This window comes from Trichechus manatus, unplaced genomic scaffold (assembly GCF_000243295.1).
Source record: "Trichechus manatus latirostris isolate Lorelei unplaced genomic scaffold, TriManLat1.0 scaffold00097, whole genome shotgun sequence".
Classification (NCBI taxonomy): domain Eukaryota; kingdom Metazoa; phylum Chordata; class Mammalia; order Sirenia; family Trichechidae; genus Trichechus; species Trichechus manatus.
Genome location: NW_004444033.1, coordinates 9,523,786 through 9,542,424, shown reverse-complemented (window position 1 = coordinate 9,542,424; position 18,639 = coordinate 9,523,786). Strand labels below are relative to the sequence as shown.

General features: G+C 42.5%; 1 protein-coding gene across 1 annotated transcript in view; it reads right to left on the bottom strand.

The window, feature by feature from the left end:
* CALD1 (caldesmon 1) overlaps window positions 1-18,639 on the bottom strand; it is a 163,490-nt gene that overhangs the window by 24,960 nt on the left and 119,891 nt on the right. Inside the window, exons 4-7 of the mRNA XM_023737132.1 lie at window positions 17,462-17,608; window positions 12,861-13,263; window positions 10,853-10,930; window positions 4,865-5,007 (exon numbers count right to left, since the gene is read on the bottom strand). Coding sequence (XP_023592900.1) covers window positions 4,865-5,007; window positions 10,853-10,930; window positions 12,861-13,263; window positions 17,462-17,608 — 771 coding nt within the window. The remainder of the gene's footprint in view (window positions 1-4,864; window positions 5,008-10,852; window positions 10,931-12,860; window positions 13,264-17,461; window positions 17,609-18,639) is intronic.

Below are 18,639 nucleotides of genomic sequence, written 5' to 3'. Positions count from 1 at the left end.
ACCTATGGCTTTAATTTGTGTACTTTCTACCCGCTTTGACCCCAATGCAACTAGAATGTTCCTTATCAGGAGTTAAAATTACTGAGTCAGCTTTGATATGATGTGGTTAGGGCTTTACTTTCATATCATTTTTTATGCCTTACATACCCCTTTCATATTCATTATCTCAGTTAATATTCACAGTAATTGAGAGGCTGGCAAGTTAGGATTATTATCGCCATTTTATGAATAAAGAAACCCAAGAGGAGAGGGGGAGTCCCTGGGTAGCACAAATGGTTAAGTGCTTAGCTGCTAACGAAAGGTTGGCAGTTCCAATCCACCCATAGGTGCCTTGGAAGAAAGGCCTGGCAATCTACTTCTGAAAGATCACAGCCATTGAAAAGCCTATGGCGTGCAACTGTATTCTGACACACATGGGGGTCACTGTAAGTCGAATCGACTTAATGGCAACTAGCTTAGTTTTTTGGGTTTAGATGAGAGAGAGAAAATAATTTTCCCAAACTTTTGGTAGCTAGAAAGTGGCTGAGCTGGACCAGATTCCACTGCACCTCTGCTCCAGGCTAACTCTTCTTTTCATTCTCCCATGTTACATCCGAAGTTAAACATGACTTGTTATAAAATAATGAGTCGATTAAAACAGAACATGTTCGCCTACCTCCCCACCTCTCACCTCAAACCTTTTGAGTCTGTGTGGCCCTATTCCTACGTTTAAGTCTCCAGAATTTCTACAGTCTAGGTGTAGCTACACCTAGGATGGGTTTTTGGGTTTGGGTTCAGCTATAAATATATATGTAGGCATGTACTGGATCAGGATGTAAAACTTATTTCTTACTATGGGTTGAGGTTAAAAAAGTTTAAAAGTATTGTTCTAGACTCTTGACAGTTAAAGATGGCATTCTTTGAACTCAAGCAACGTTCAGGGGCTCTTAAAACTTTACATTGCTTTTTCGGGGTCTTATAGTTTCATAGACCTGTGGCTTCAGAGAGCAAATCTCCTCACTTAATTTAAGGTCTTTCCATCTTCAGAAATGATTTCACTCTTCATTGTGTACAGGAGTCAGACAGGGAAAACACATGCCTGTAGAAAGTTCTCTGGCTTCCACTAGGTGGCGCTCAGTCTTCATTTTAGACAATCAAAATGTCCATCATTATGAAAGGGTAGTACTGCCTTGTAGGGTTTCTTAGGCTGTAATCTTTAACGGAGCAAATCGCCAGGTCTTTTCTCTTGCGGAGCCATTGGGTGGGTTCAAACTGCCAATCTTTTGGTTAGCAGCCGAGCGCTTAACCATTGTGCCACCGGGGCTCAAATCATGATACATTCATAGAGTGGAATACTCTAACATCATTAAAACTTGAATTCCAGGCTTGTATTTATTGATACAGAAATCAAGCTATGATACAATGCTATACATAATGCAAGAATTAATTTAAAAGTGTATACTTATACTCACATGTACATGGCTATAGTATATGTATACATGTGTGTCTCTCTTGACTGTATATGCACAGGAAATAGCTGGAAAAATGTTAATGGTGGTTATCTTTGGGTGGTGGGGTTTTTTTTATACTTCTATTTTCTGAATGTTTTATAATGAGTATGTATTTTTCTTCTATAATCAGGAAAAAAACTTTAATTCCCACCTTAAAAAAATAAACAAAAAGCAAAACAAACCCTCACTTTGTACTTTCTACAAAACCCGTGGTATAATCTGCTACCTCTACAGCTTGTTCATTGTGTTGCAACTTTGATGTCAGGTTTTAGAGAAAACAATCTAATTATAAGAAAACAGGAATATCAAAGGGGCCGGTAATTAAATTGAACTTAAGGAGCTGTGCTCAAAACAATAACAAGAGTTGTGTCCACACAGTTTCTGCCCATGGGAGCTGGCTCGCCCTCAGTATTAGGGAGCCCCTTATATGGGAACTTTTCCCCTGAGGTTCTCTTCTCTATCCTTGGCTTATTGAGGTGAGCCAAAAATAACACCAAAGCCTGTGACCATTAAGAACACAGCCTTGCTGTCCATTAAATAGGTACTTCCAGAACCGCTTGCTGTTGACTCCTACTCATGGTGACCTCGTGTGCCTCAGAGCAGAACTGTGCTCCACAGGGTTTTCAATGGTTGATTTTTCAAAAGTAGTCGTCAGGCCTTTCTTTCCAGGTGCCTCCGGGTGGACTCAAACCTCCAACCTTTCGGTTAGCAGCTGAGCGCATTAACTGTTTGCACCATCCAGGAACTCCTAAACCAAAACCAAACCCACTGCTGTTGAGTCGATTCTGACTCACAGTGACCGTATAGGAAGGGTAGAGTAGAACTGCCCCATAGGGTTTCCAAGGCTGTAATCTTTATAGAAGCAGACTGCCACATCTTTCTCCCGTAGAACTGCTGGTAGGTTCGAACTGGCGACCTTTTGCTTAGCAGGCGAACACTTAACCACCATGCCGCCAGGGCTCCTTTAGTAGGTACTAAGCTTAACTAAATATTAATATGGTAGCAGCTTGTTCCGATAAGTTTTCCTGCCTAAAGATGGAAAAATTAAGGCAAGAGTCAGAAATAAGAGTGTTCAACCTGTTACTATCCCTGTGATGACTCTTTCTCTCTTTGAATCACTCAGCTCTTTGGATTTCCCAACATAACCAAAACCCGCTGCTGTCAAATGGATTCTGATTCATAGTGACCCTACAGAACAGAGTAGAACTGTCCCACGGGGTTACCGAGGTAGTGATCTTTAGAGGAGCAGACTGCCACATCTTTCTCCTGCAGAGCGGCTGGTGGGTCGTTCTATCGACAGATGTTGTAAACGTGATTTTTCTTTAAAAAATGTACAAAACATATTTTAACCTACCAAACAATAAAACTATCATAATACTAGTTAATACGTATAGAACATTATTCATGAACTTGACAGTGTTCTAGGGCTTTAAAGCACTGAACTACAGGCCCTTGGCCAACTTTAGACTCAGCTTACCAGCCTGAATGCACTTGCTGTCTAGATTTTCTAGGAACTCAGCAAATGCTTTTAGTTTTCACATCGACTCTCTTGCCAATTCCAAGTTACATCTGCAGGTTCTACCCTTCTTACTCCTTCACAGTTGTATTTAGACCTTTTATGCACACCTTCTTCCATTCACTTTAGGTACTTCTTTGTGTACATGTGACTAGGTTTTTGCTCAAAATTTTGTATAGAAAAATTGTTTTGGGGCAACTATATTTACTCATCGTAGCCTCTTAGATGAGCTAGAAACCTCCATTCTTGTAGTTCTACCCAAAACTGATTGCCATTGAGCCCAACTCATAGCAACCCTATAGGATAGAGCAGAACTGCTCCATAGGGCTTCCAAGGAACACCTGGTGGACTTGAACTGCCAACCTTTTGGTTAGTAGCCACAGCTTTTAACCACTGCACCACCAGGGTTTCCCTTGTAGTTCTACTTGCTTCTGAATGTTATGAAGGCTCTGGTATGAAGAGCATGTAAGGCTTCTACACAATATCTGCTTGGTTGCTTGTCCTATTTGAAGTGTCCAGAGAAACAGGGTCTACAGGCAAGGCTGCTACCAGAGAACAACCCCATGGAAATTCACATTACAGGGCCCCCAGTCTCTTTCCCAGCATCTCTGGAACAGTGCCTGACAGAGGAGTGGCATTTGGAACCAGCAGTCGGAGGGAGTGTGTATGGCAATGGGGCATGGAGAATTAAGTCACCAGGTGCCCACGGTAGGCTTCTGAGACTTGAACCCTCCAACACCTGTGGGGAGCTATCAGAATTCAAATGTACCTAAAAGTGAGGGTGTACTTGCATAGACTGGCTACATCTGTCCAGATTTTCAATATGATGGGGGTGGTGGGTGAGCAGAGGAAGCTAAAGCTATCTATACGAGAGGGTTCTCGAAAGTGTATTAAATGGAGCCTTAGAACCATGCCCTGTTCCTTCCTCTTAGAGATTCCCAGTGAAATTAACATATTAAGGGTTGTCAAAGGCCAGAGTTCAAGAGATCTGATTAATTTAGTCAAATGTGTCCCAAGTATAGTGAAACCTGTGAAAGCCGGAACCTGTGTAAGGCGGAAACCTGTCAGAGAAGGAAAATTCAAGTATTTTTCACTAAATAGAGAGTGATAGAAAAGTGGTGACTGTATCCTGCCAAGGGCAGAAAACTTGTGAGACTCGGAAAAACAAGTCGAGTTTCGGCTCTCACAGGTTTCACTGTATCTTGCCATGGAGCCAATTTTAGTTTTGTTGTTAGTTGTGGTGGAATCGATTCCAGCTCATGGCGACCCCACGTGTGCAGAGTAGAACTGCTCCATAGGGTGTTCAAGGCTGTGACCTTTCATAAGCAGATCACCAGCCTGTCTTCTGGGGTGAGTCTGGGTAGGTTCAAACCACCAACCTTCTACTATAAATCGAGGACTTTTAACCATCTGTGCCACCGAGGGACTTCTAATTTTAGTTTTACGCAACGTGAATTTGCAACCTTTAGAAAACACACTAGTGGGAATGGTGCTGGAGAGGATCTCTTAGGACGATGGCTGGACCATACAGAGAATGAACCTATGACAGTCAACCCACTCATGATGCTTTCCAATAAACCGATCTGACATGAACATATTAGGTCAGTGAACAAAAACATGGATGCCAAGCACTGACCCGCCTTGCTCAATAACGGGAAGGGCAGATAATCCCTGTCTGTGAGAGATGTGAAAAGCCTGACCTGCTGACTGAGTATCTCTGAGACAATGGCCAGTGACTTCACAACAAAAGTATGTTGGCTGGTTAGCACCCTTCCATCTGGAGGCACAGGGGATGCACACTGATTTTTTTCTCCCCACATATGAAGACAGTCTCTGCTAATTAGCCACTACCCCTTACCTGAAAGTGTTCTCGGTGTGTTTAAGTTTGTGGGTCATGAATTCTCCGTTCTGCGACTTGACTTCTGGGAATCCCTTCTTGCGATCCAAGATGCTCTTCGCTTCTTTGGGCTCTTTGTCTTTTTTAATCTTCTCATCTTTGATCTAACCAACAGTACACATCAGGAAGAGACATAACGATATAGATCTTAGTAGGTTTTGGGTGTTATCACCAAAGCAGACTCTATAACTGTCAGGACGCCAGAAAACTCAGAAGAAGGAAAGCAAACCTCTGGGAGAAGGATGTCGTAAAGCCAAGGTGGGAGGAAATTCTCAGAGAGTGAGCTATGGTCCTTCAGCCTCTGAGCAAAGACCTTGGCCACAATTTTAGGAAGTCATGACCGTCCCTGATCTCACTGGGCTTTTTGTTTTCAGGAGTAGTGGTGGTGTTATTGTTTGGTAAGTATTATGTTCTGGGAACTCCATGTAAGTGTAGCTCTTTGCATTCCCACTGGGAAGAGTATCAGTGTGACTGTGATGGAGGAACGGCCAGTTGTTTGGACAAATTTCTTCTGTGATGGAGGGTGTATCTTTGAGAAGGAAACAAATGTGTTGAGGAGCAAATAAGAGGAAACCTATCAAGTCAGCCAGATCTGCCAAACCAATTCTGGCAGGTATCAGAGGAAGAACACGCTCGTATTTTAATCAAATGAGTAACTAGGGTCCCAAGAATGGAAGACCTCATAACCCTACACTTGGGGGATCATGTTTGTAGTCATTACCACCAAAACCAGAATGGAACAGGAAAAATTCCGGGGTTTGCCTTGACTTCCATTGCCTCTGAAAGTGGTTTTGGGATTCCCGTGGTCACTGTTGTTGGTGGGATACAGAGGAAGATGGAACAAGGAGGGCAGGTGTCAGTTTTATTATTTTATGGGTTTTGAGTTACCAGCTCCTCAAGGTAAATGAGAAATATGATTTCAAAGTAAATTGAATTTACATAATTTTTTTAAGGGGTACAAAGGAGTTAAAATTATTTTGCCTATATTGTCTCACTCATTCTTAAAAGATGAGTGTGAAAACAGGTGACGTTCATTATTGTTCTTTTCAAGACAAATACTACCAAGCACAAACGTTCTAAAGAAACCTACAGACGAAGGGTTGGGCATGAGAATTTAGGGCTTTAGGAGCTATGCAAGATGTTCTTGCCTTACCTGATCACTCACCTCTTTCCAGCTATTCTTCAGATACCCTCTGAGCACCTACCCCTAAAGCGCATGCTTTACCAAGCAGAGTGCCTTATTTGCACTTTACTGATGAGCCTTCAGCAGTCCTTTGCCTGATTGTCTTCTTTGGGTGTTAGTTCATTACATTACTATAGATGGGCTATTCGCTAGCATGTTGTCTAATTAGTTAAGAGTTCAATTTTTCTCCAAGGGGTATATACCTGGATGTCCCTTGGACACACTGAAAAGGGAAACTGTTGTCCTGCCCCTTTTTTCTGAGAGCTTTGTCTGGATGTCAGAAAACCTGAGTTTTAGTTCCAGTGTTGTCAACAAACTAGCTGGGTTACTTTGAACAAGTCATAAAGATTGTGGTGGATAGTATGCTTGTATTCTCTTTGAGGAACTCTCTTCGAAAAATACCCAATGATATAATGACAATTTGAGTTTTATTCCAGATTATTTTCTCTTTCTGAGAAATGAATAGATAAAGTAATTCCATAAAGTAACTTTTCTGGAATTTGTAGAAAGAGGGTTGGACTAGATGATCATTTCCTAGTTCTTCATCCTATCATTTCCCTCTTGGCTCCTGGTTGGTGGCGAGAGGCTACAGAGAAGAGAAGAAGGCTCATGGCCTGTCCTACAGCTTAACTGTGTCTCCTTGGTGGTTGTCCTTCCCAAGAATAAGTCAGTATTCATTGGGCAGGAGAAGTTGGATCTATGCTTCATCTTCTGGGCCTCCCATTGTTGAATAGAGCTCCAGAAACCATGAACTAAGGTTTATATCCTGGTTAAGAAGTGTCTGGGGATACAAATTTGGGGATGAGGGAGTCTCATTTTCAGGGATGCCCTTGAACCTGATTCTGAGTCAAATCTCATGGGTTATGGAGCACTATGAAGGAGAAATTCCTTTTAGCTCATTTCTCCTATTTTGCAGTCCTAGCTGTTTCCATGCTTCCAAACTGCATTATCTGATTTACTGGCCAAGATTTCTAAAATGTTACATATCTAACAGTGGAACACCCCCCCATTCCCCACTTTTTTTCAAGCTCTACCTTTATTGGCAAAGATTATGGTGGATGATGTGCTTGTATTCTCTTTGGGAAACTCTCTTTGAAAAATACTCAACGATATAATGACAATTTGAGTTTTACTCCAAATTATTTTCTGAGAAATGAATAAATGAAGTAATTCCATAGAGCCTTTAAGGAGCCCTGGTGGTCAGTGGTCAAGCACTCAACTGCTAACCAGAAGGTTAGCTGTTTGAACCCACGTGGTGGCCTGGCCATCTGCTTCCATAATGATTACAGCCAAGAAAACCCTATGGGGCAGTTCTACTCTGTCACATGGAATTACTATAAGTTGGAATTGATTTGACGGCACCCAACCACAATAGAGTGTTTAAATTTTACTTTAAGGGGTATAATGGATTGGATTTCTATGGCAAATTAAACCCAAGGCCATGGGATTCTGAACCCCTTGGGAAAAGCATTGGAGCCTCTAGGTCAGGATGTTATCCTGAAGAAAATCTGTGCTGATGGGTTACTAGGTAGCCAAGTGCACTGAAAGAGTTAATATTCTTCCTATACAGATGATATTAGCATACTCATAGGAGAGGCTCTGGCCAAATGTAGTCACTTAGATAAAAATCTGGGCAGGTTTTAGACTCATGTCCTGCAGCAGTGGGATAATACATGGGTACGTGGGGTGGACACGCAAGAGATACACACTTGTACCAGAGAGACACTCAGAAGGTCAAGTGAGCAGTCAGAAGGGACTGACATTTCAGTCTCTAGGGTACTGCTAGAAACCCTGGTGGCATAGTGGTTAAGCGCTATGGCTGCTAACCAAAACGTTGACAGTTCGAATCCACCAGGTGCTCCTTGGGAACCCTATGGGGCAGTTCTACTCTGTCCTTTAGGGTTGCTATGAGTTGGAATTGACTCGATGGCAACAGACTTGGTTTTCTTTTTGGTTTAGGGTATTGCTTTGTGTTATTTGATTCCAGAATAGGAACACAAGAGCCAGGTGCAAGTTACAGTTTTTCTGACTGGATTTAAGGCACTTTTGTCAGTTTCAGAAGCCCAGATCCTTTTCTGGATTCAGTTTCTATCACATGGGTGTTCCCTAGACTCCTTGCTACCAGAAGTTTGGCCCACTGACAACCTGGACCTCACCTGGGAGCTCAGGGCCCCCTGCCCGGACCCATGGAATCAGATTCTGCATTTAAGAAGATCTCCAGGTGATTTGTAGGCACGCTGATATTTGACAAGCTTTGGCCTAAACGATATGAACATCTGTTTCAATATTATACGAGCAGCTCTGTTGAAAACTTTGTTTTTCTGTCAGAGGTTAGAAAGAGAAAGAAAAAAGAGAGCGAGAGAGAGTTTTGGGGTAAGGACCCTTAGAGAAAGAAAGCTGAAGTAAGTTTCAGGATTGGTTGACTGTCTACTGTCTACTACCACAAATAGGGGTAAACTGCAATGGGAGGAAGACAGGATTTTTAAAGACACTGGAGTGCCTTCTGGAACTATTCTTTGGAACTGTTATCTAAGAAGGCTCAATGATGTCTGTGTTCGCTTGTGGCTGACATATCATGCCTAGGCTGCATAAGTCCATTAAAAAGAAAAAAAAGGAGGCGGTTGTTTAAAATGGCTAAATCATGTAAACATGATTTAATCCTGTAGACGTAAAGCAAGATGCTAGTTCAACAGGAGAAAAATCTAGTCATTCAACTAGTAATTTTATGTATCACAATGTTAAAACAAGAATGAGGGACTATTATTATTTTTAGCTGAGGTTGAGGAGCTAATCTGGCCTTGGGTAAAAAAGAGATCAAAAGTTTGGGGACACTGGAATAGTGAGTGCTGCAGGGCCAACTGGGAAAGGGACAGGTCTGAAACCATTCTTTGGGGTATCTTATTGATGCCGTGGACTTAACTAAAAAGAGGCAACAGTATGATTTGGGTGATGGCTGATGAGCCCTTTCTGGCTCACAGACACCAAAATAGACATAGAATGCTTTGATCACTAAAAGAAAATCACATTTTAGTGAATTGAATTAAATTTTAAATACAAAATCCAAACTGTTTTCTCAGCCTCCCCTTCCCCATATAAAGTGAATCTCTGAGTTACGATTTTATGCCCTCTTCCTTCTTTTATAGTTACGATTAAGTGTTCTACTACTAAATGAAAGGTTGGTGGTTCAAACCCACCCAGAGGTGCCTGGAAACTTGTTTTCCCCTCTTTCGTAGGACTGTAGTTAAAGGTCACCAGCTGCCATTGAGTCAATTGTGACTCATGGCAACCTCATGTGTTTCAGATTAGGACTCTGCTCAATAGGGTTTTCATGGTGGTGAGCTTTTGAAAGCAGATCACCAGGCCTTTCTCCCAAGGCACCTCTGGGTGGGTTTGACCCGCCAGTGTTTCGGTTAGTAGCAAGCATCATTTGTGCTAGCCAGGGACTTCATAGTTAAAGATATTTACCACTAAATACTAGCTTTATAAGAGAACCTATGTAGGTTATTTCTGCATGAATTTAGGTCCAGGATAACTTCCATTTTTGTAGATGAATTTGTAGTTTATCTATCACAGAATGAGAACAGTATTTCCCAACATGCTCAACTGTTCTCCTTCACTGCCTTGTTAGCCTTTGCCAGTTACCAGCATTTATACCTTCTCCGTCTATCACCTGGGCAGCGTTCACAGTCAGCTGTCATCCCAAACCACCACGTGTTCTCTTGGAAACAGGGAAGAGCATACATCTTAAACAAAATAAGCTAATATAGAAAATGCACTAGGGGCTCTTTTTTTTTACACAAATCTTATGAAAAAAAGTTTACGACCAGAAAACTTTTTAATCTGGTTCATCTATTTTCTAAATATGCATTTTTCTGCTTAAAATTTTGAGTGTTTTTAATATATGCCATAATAGGCAGAAAAACGTAGCACGAATCCACTTGGATTGGAACTTACTGGCTACAACTCACTTTACCAGTCCCATTGGCAAAGTAATTCAAGTCTTCCTACCTTTGATAATGCAATTTGTTACCACTTGCAAGTACTTTGGACTGATTAGATACTGTCACAATTTCTAGGCATTACTTGGGGCTAAAATAGGAGCAGTGGTTAAAATGGGCCCAGGCTTTCTGACGTGGCATTTTGGTTATGTTGAAAGGTAATGGCATTCTACCTGCAGCAGCATCTCCTCTACCACCTCCTTTACTTACCATACAGTCAAACACCCTGGCACCAACTCCTGTGTGTGCCTCAGAAATGCAATGCAGAACCTTTTGCCAAATTTTTGAAAACCAAGTATCGTCGTCAGTTCACCAAATTTTCTACTGAGATGTATGGGTGTGTTTTTCCTTTGAAAAGTTAAATCATTAGTCAAAGCCAGTTGGAAATATTTCATGGTTGAAATGAAAGTAGGATGGGGAGGAAAACAAGCACACAGAAGAGTGGGAAGCCCGGGAAGATTGATTAGAGCAGGGTTTTTCAAACTTTTTTGACTGTGACCCACCGTAAGAAAGACAATTTGTATCACAAAGCAATGCTTACGGCCTACAATGCCCTTTGATATTTTCTGTTCTACTCTATGTCACTTTAAAAATGCTGATTAGCACATTTAACAAATTCTGCGACCCTTTAAATTGATTTCACTATTCAGTGGATCATGAGTCATGGTTTGAAAAACACTGGATTCAAGGTTACAACTTTGAGACCATCAGACCTGAAATGTCATGGAGCAGTGCTCTCTGATCAGATACTTTCACAGTGATAGTTACCTCTTCTTTTTTGAAGGTAGGCTTGTCTTCTTGGGGCTTTTCTTTTTTAGCTTGCAGTTTAACCCCTTTTTCTTCTCCCTTTTCATTTTCAAGAATGGGAAGGTCATGCCTTTAAAAGAAGCCCTTTGTCTCTTACAAGAGTGAGGGTGTTCAGATCACCTTGCGTGTGCCAGGAGGTTACTTCTCTTTTGCTGTCTTAGTGCACATACGCCCCTCTGGTGCCAATGATTCTAAACAGTGAGGGGGGATGCTTTCTTCCCACCAAAATTTGTCCCCGTGCACCATGGTGCTGACGGAAACCTAGCGAGACATGGTGCTCCTTGTGGGTGTTAAAATCTCGTGTGTGGTTGGTGTGCTCTGCTCATGATTTTCTCAACTACAGGTGGGTTCATGAACCCCTGGTACAGAAGCAGGGGTGAAAGAGAACGTTAGTGCAATGCAGACTTAGGGACGGGGAGTTCTCTTTGCAAAGGTGAAAATGCAAGCCTCTTTTTTTCTTTTTTTGATGGTTAGGTACAGCGTTTTTAAGGCAGCCTTGCAGACAGAAAAAACAATTTAGTAGCTTTCATTGTTTTCCCGCTATTTCCACCCGTCCTCAGGCCACACAACGTGTGTCACTCGGCTGGTAAAAGAAGCTCTTAATGACTAGCCAATTTTAAATCAATTCTCCCCCAGTTGGAGGTCTATCTGCAAGTCTACTTTAAGCTGAGGTCTACAGGATGGCAAGCCAGTGTTTTGACATTTTTTATAGAGGATCCAAACTGGCTCCTCTGCCCCCAGCTCCCTTACTAGCAGTTGACTTCAAGGAGTGTGTTTTGCCTCCTTAAGATGGAACTTTTGACCAGGATTGTTTATGTTGGTTTCCAATCCCAACTTTTATCATTTTTTTTATTCAATGTCAAACACATAAATGAGGTGAGCCGTTCTGGGCCTCTTGCCTCATGTAGACCTATGGACAGAGAGAAGATGTGAAAAAGAATGAGTTTAGCTGCAGGCACAGAATCACAAGTCAATATGGCACCATAATGTTGTCTCTTTGAGTTAATTCTTTTTTTTTTTCTTTTTGGTATTCATAGCAACCAAGCACTGAGCAATGCATGTCTTTCTGGTTGTCCCTGTAAATTTGCTGGATTGCTTATTTAGCCATTAACCGACTGCTTCATGCTTGCTTATTGCTATGGCGTGAAAAAGAAAAAATGAATAGCTCGCCAAATGGCCAAGCACGTGGCGGTGTGTGAATGCGGCCTCAATCCCAAATTTGTTGTGCATTCCATTTCTCACAAATGGCAGGCATCACACATTGGGTGCAAAGCATTAACTGTACCTGTTTCTTTGGGAAGACTTTCTGAGCTTTATCTTCATGCACTTTCTTCTCAATTCCCCGTTTTCCTTCTATTTTCTCTTCTACCTTTCCCCCTTTTATGTTTCTCTCTTGTGTCTCTTTTCTTTTCTCTTCTAGCTGCTGTCTAAGTTTTTGCTCCTCTAGCTTAGCCTTCTCTTCCTCCTCTGCCCGTGCCCTTCGCCTCTCTTCTGCTCTTTTCTCTTCCTCCTTCGCCCTGGCCCTCGCCTCTGCCTCCTTTCGTTCTCTTTCTTGTGCAGCTTTTTCTTCTGCCTCTAACCTTGCTTTTTCCTCTGCTAGCCTTTTGTCTTCCTCAGCTTTAAGTCTTTCTCTTTCTTCTGCCTCTAACCTTGCTTTTTCCTCCGCTAGCCTTTTGTCTTCCTCAGCTTTAAGTCTTTCTCTTTCTTCTGCCTCCAACCTTGCTTTTTCCTCTGCTAGCCTTTTGTCTTCCTCAGCTTTAAGTCTTTCTCTTTCTCTCTCTTCTGCCTCCAACCTTACCCTCTCTGCCTCAGCCCTTTGCCTTTCTTCCTCTTCCATCTTTTCCCGACGGGCAATCTCCTCGGAATCTTGTCCCCTCTCCTCCTCTAGCTTATACTCTTCTGCACCGAGTTGCCCATTTTTCAGTGGCATTACTACCGCTTCCTCTTGGGTTTCGACCCTAACCTCTACCTGATTTTCTTCAACGCTTCCTGGCTTTGGCTTCTCCTCCTCCCCTTCCTCCTTTCCTTTTTCTTCTTTCTTCTTCTCTTCAGCGTCCCTCCAGTCACTCTTCTGGTAGGACTCTGTGATGATCTCTGTTTCCTCCATCTCGTATCTTTCTCGGCGACTCTCACTTTTGTCTATCTTCTCTGCGGTCTCATTCTCTGCCGTGCTGTTTTCCATTCTTCTGCTTGGGAGTGACACACCTGCATCTGTTATGGTTGGGTCAAACTCCTTCTGCCGCTCCAGAGCTTCTTGGAGGCGTTTTTGGCGTCTTTCCTCCCGCCGAGCCAGGCGCTCCAGGAGGGCAGCTTCATCATCGCCCTCCCCCCGAGTGTCTGAGGTGGTTGTCTTGGCCTCCTCAGCTGGCACACTGTACAAGAGAAACAACAACACCAAAGACAGCTTGCTGATTAATTAGGCCGCTAGATTTGTATAACCTCGTGCCACACCTGGCCTAGGGCAGATAGCCATGGTACCATGCCCTTATTCTCTTGGGCCATGTCAGTACATGCCTGCCTGGCTCCCAATTGCTAGCATCTGGAAGTCTTTGCCATTGGTCTTCTCTGGCCACTAGAGTCTACTCTATGACAGAACTGCTAGCCTGGCGATCTACTTCCAAAAAGTTAACCACTGAAAGCCCTATGGAACACAGTTGTTTTCTGACACACATAGGGTTTCCATGAGTCAGAATTGACTCAACAGCAATGGGTAAGTGGTGAGTGTGTAAATACCTAGGTTCCCTCGCCTGTTGGGTTGGATAACTCTGAGGTGCATGTTCCACCCTGGATCTTAGAATTCCCCAATTGGTCAAGCTCCAGATACTCATAGTGGTAACTTGCTTGGTAATATAACCTTTATTTGGTTGCCTTCCCTTCCCTACCTCACTTCTTTACACCCCTATCAGTGTTTTCTGGGATCACCTCACAAATAAACTACTTGTATTCAAATCTTTGTTTCAGGATCAGCTTCTTGGGGAGCTCAAACTAAGACAAGGACCAAGCTGAAACATGGAGTGAATCCTTCTAGTACCATATAGTATTCTCACATGTCACCAAGTCATCCAGAGTTCCTGATCTGGAGTCATGGGACTCAAGGTACTTTGGCTGGAGGGCAGTATATGTCATGGTGTGGCACTGCCAATGACCAATGACTCATGCCAGTGACCCTAATGGTAGACACATTCACCATCCACCACAATTCATGATCTTCCCTCCATTGTCACAGGGAAGTGGGTGCCAGCCAAAGATTACATTTCCTACAACATCCCCTCCTTGCAGCTAAGCGGGGCCATGTGACCAGTAATTGCCAAATATGAGCCGAAGTGATGTGTACAGACCAAGACAATTAGGAAGCAGAGGTGTATTCTCTACCCCCTCTTTCTCCATCTTCTGACGACATCAGAGGACTCCAATGCCTTAAGAGTTGGCCAAGCCACAAGAGGAAGGAGGGGAGGTCACTGATTCTACCTCTGGCGAGAAATACCACACTGGACTGTTACATGAGTGCCACTGCACTAAGCTGCTAAAGTTTGGGGGATCATTGTTATAGCATCCAGCATTACCCTAACCAATACACCATCTGCCTTCTTTTTCAAGATTCCCATGAATAAAGGCTTTCTTGGTATTCTTTCCTACAGTAGACAAAGGACAGTTGAGTTTGATGTTTATAAAAAAAGAAAAGAAAATCTCCAAAAAATCAAAGTGTACCATGTCCATCACTGCACTCACTATTGCAGGACGCTGGACATCACCCAAGCCAGGGGTGTTTGGTCTCTACTGGCAGGAAACAACCAGTCATGTGATACCAGGAACTGTGACCAGAGTTGGAAGAATATGCCCTGCAATATTTAGAAACTCCATCAAATTTCATGGTTCAGAACCAACTTGGTCCTTTTGAAGTTCAGGTTCACTTAACTTTGGAAAAACACATTTCATATTTAACAACAAGAAATGGCAGAGTCAAGGCTAGATTTTAAATTTCCTTGGCTTTCGCTGTTGCTGCAGGACACTGTCTCCATGAGTTAGACACAGAACGATTACGTTTCCCCGAGGCTACGCAGAGATTAGAATTTAAGGGGAAAGGTCTATATGTAAGGCCTTTGGATCAAATGAATTCGAGTTTAAAAAGGTGCCCCAGATTCCAAAGTGCAAGTTGGATTAAAGTAGCCTCAGTTAACGCACCAACAGACTCTACTGTATCTTTTTGGGTCTCTCTATATAAACATAAACATATATATGACTCATACACATATATATGACAGAGTAGAACTCTCCAATAGAGTTTCCAAGGGACTGCTGGTGGATTCGAACTGCTGACCTTTCGGTTAGAAGCTGTAGCTCTTAACCACTGCACCACCAGGGCTCCAGACATATATATATATAAATCATGACAGCTCATCGGACGTTAAGTGCCAGTTAGGGTTGTTTAGCCTCGAAAAGAATATTTATTCTTTGTGTGTCTAACTAATATGTTGGAGATAAATCACATGTTCTCACACCTGAATATGTTTTTCAAAAAAAAAGAAAAAAAATTTGTATTAGATCAACAGCATGAAATAACTAATAATAATTACAAACTATATATAAAGAAGAGAAATACAATTATGAGGAAGAGTTTAAAAACAAGGAAAACTACAAATCGCTAGTAACATTTTCTGGCCATTCTTGATCACTCACTAATAACTAGCTTCAGGAAAGGCCCCAAAATGCCATTTTTAAACTCTTTTTTTTCCCCTTCTCCCTTAGTTAAAAAGCAGAAAATGAGTAAATGAGTGTGCTGCCCTTGTTCTGTAAGACTATTTATTGAGGGCATACTGTGTGCAAGGTACTGTGCATTTTACATGTACGTTATCTCCTTTCAGCTTACTAACATTTGTAGGAGATAGACATAATTTGCACTTCCATTTAACTAGAGAAGAAACAGGCTTAGAGACTGACCCACGATTTCAAAGGTCAAGTTAGGATTCAAAGCCAGGTAGTGAACCCCAGAGACCATACTCCAACCCCTCTGCTACATGTCCTCCCTAACTAGGGGCTACTTACAAAGGGACAGGAGTCCCTGGGTGGTGCAAGCCATTAATGCGCTTGACTGCTAAATGAAAGGTTGGTGGTTTGAGTCCACCCCGAGGTGCCTTGGAAGAAAGTCCTGGCGATCTACTTCCAAAAACTCAGCCATTGAAAGCCCTATGGAGCACAGGTCTACCGTGATACACATGGGGCCTCCATGAGTTGGAATCAACTTGATGGCAACTGGTTTTTGCCAAGGGACAAGGTTGTTCTTTATTCCTCCACCTAACCATTAGATTTCCTTACTGAAGTCGTCTTGCCTGCCAGCTTTTAAAAGACTGCTTCTCAGAAACCTTCTGATGTACTCTCTCAAATCCGGGTTCGAGTCCAGAGCCCTTTCTCTTCAGAATTTTCTAAATAGGCTAGATTAACAACACTATCCACAGCCCCCCACCCCAAAACACACACACAATGAAACAAACTAAACCCAAAACCGCACACAGGATCTTAGGTGGTGTTTTCATTATATTTAATCAATTCATAGTTTTAAATTAAAATTGATTTTCTTCTCTGTTTTCCCCCCAAAATATCCTCATCTTTCCTAGACCTTGGGGCATATAAAATCAGTTTATACTAACTGTTAGCATAGGGAACGGTATCACCCTGCTTCTGCTGCAAAAGCGCTTTTTGAAGAAGTTGAACCTGTGAAATGTTCTTGCCTTCCCCAATTCCTACCAGGGCCTGAACAGGGCAAAAACATAGTAGTAAACTCATAAGCTTGTTAGTAGTACTTTTGCGATGAACACCCACATTGAATTATGTCAGACTGTGCACCTTGCTGAATATCATAGAGATCAGGAAAATCCGATTCAGGCTGTACCAGAAAAAACGAGACATTTGCTGTTTGTACCTAGTTTGAATATTCAAGTGTAACCTCTTTCTGGTAAGCCCGGAGGGCTCTAGTAAGCTAAGAAATCATCAGTTTACAACCGATAGCAATACGCTAAAGAGTGAATGTAAACAGTTTTCCTTATTTAATGATATAACTCATATTTAGTAAATAAAAAAAAATCAGATAATACAATAAAAAAACCTTCATTTGGGGTGTGTTTAAGGGTGGGGGTAGGGAGAGAAGGGGGTAGTGATGTCCTAATATCTAAAACTGATTCTCCAGTCTAATTAAAAAAAAACACAACAACAAATTAATTGTCTTCAAGTCAATTCTGACTCATGGTGATCCCACTTGTTTCAGAGTAGAACTGCACTCCATAGGGTTTGCAAGGCTGTGATCTTTTGGAAGCAGATAACCAGGCCTTTCTTCCAAGGCACCTGGGGGTGGGTTTGAACGGCCAATCTTTCAGTTAATGGCTGCGCGCTTAACTGTCTGCATCACCCAGGTAGTCTTTCCAATCTGATTAGTTGCTTAAAGTGGCCAAAAAATAATTAAGCAAATCAGATTGACTGCAAAGTGTTTGAGCTGGGCTTAAAAGGGAACGCTTTGCCCAACAAATTCCATTCAACAGACGGCAACTTAAAAACACTCCATCCCCAAGAGGACAGTACCTGTTCTGGGCGTTCACCTCCACCTGGTCTGTCACCTGCCCCAAGGCTTCTTCCTCTTGCTTCTGCCGAAGCCTCTCCTGCCGGGCTCGGCGGCGCCTTTCTCGGGCAGCCTCTTCCTCATCATCATCGTCCCTCTGGTAGGCGATTCTGCAACATGACAAAGATAACCCCCTGAGCAAACCAGCTGCCAAGTATCTTCACCACTTCTTGGCAGGGAACAGCCCTGAGTCCTTCTCTGCACCTGACTGCTGAACAACCAGAGTTGTAAAACGATGCTTCAGTTCCATAAGTTTACAGACCCAATCGGACACGCTTTCAAACTTAAATGAAAACGTCTACACAAAAGCAGGCCGCCTTTGGGAACTGTGGGTTGGCATATCTAGATTTCTTTACTTAGCTGATGAGTTGAATATCTGCATGTCAGATTTAGAAGCAGAAATCCAAAGGACTGAACCAAAAAATAACCAAAACACTTATTAAAAAGGATTCAACATGTTGTGTGAATTACTTGTATAGACATTGTCACAAAGATCAGGGAAGAATCCAGTTATGCTATGAAACCTGGACATTTGGGTTATTAAGCCAAAATAGCTAATTAAACCCTAGATATGGATATTCTCTTTGCTCGGATTTTATTTTTCCTTTCAGTTCCTTTTCGCTGGAGAGAGAAGACATTATTGATAATTGATAGGAAGTTTCAGAGGCAGTGCGTTTGAAAAGCAGGCAGTTCTCTGGAAGATCCCCTCTCTTTTGCTCTAAAACGTGCTTTAGTCTGCTCACCACCCATGTGCTGGGCACACCATGGAAGCCTGCAGGTGTACCGTTAGACACCTAAGGGCTGAGGCAGGTAGAAGAAGTACAGAAACTTCACACGCATATATGTTAGTTAGCTTTCATTATTTCATTTGAAGCAAATGCCTATTTAGGGAAATTATAAAATCCTTAATTATACAGTCTTTATCACTTTCAGACAGCTTGCTGATTGACCAGGCAGCTGGATTCGGATAACCTGTGCCACATCTGGACTAGGGCAGAGCCCCACGGTACAATGCCCTCATCCTCCTGGCCCATTTCAGTACATGCCTGCCTGCCTCCCAATTGGTAACATCTGGAAGCTTTTGCCCTGGGTTTTTCTCTGGCCACTGGAGTCTATGCTACAGGCCAGAAGTGCTGGGGCA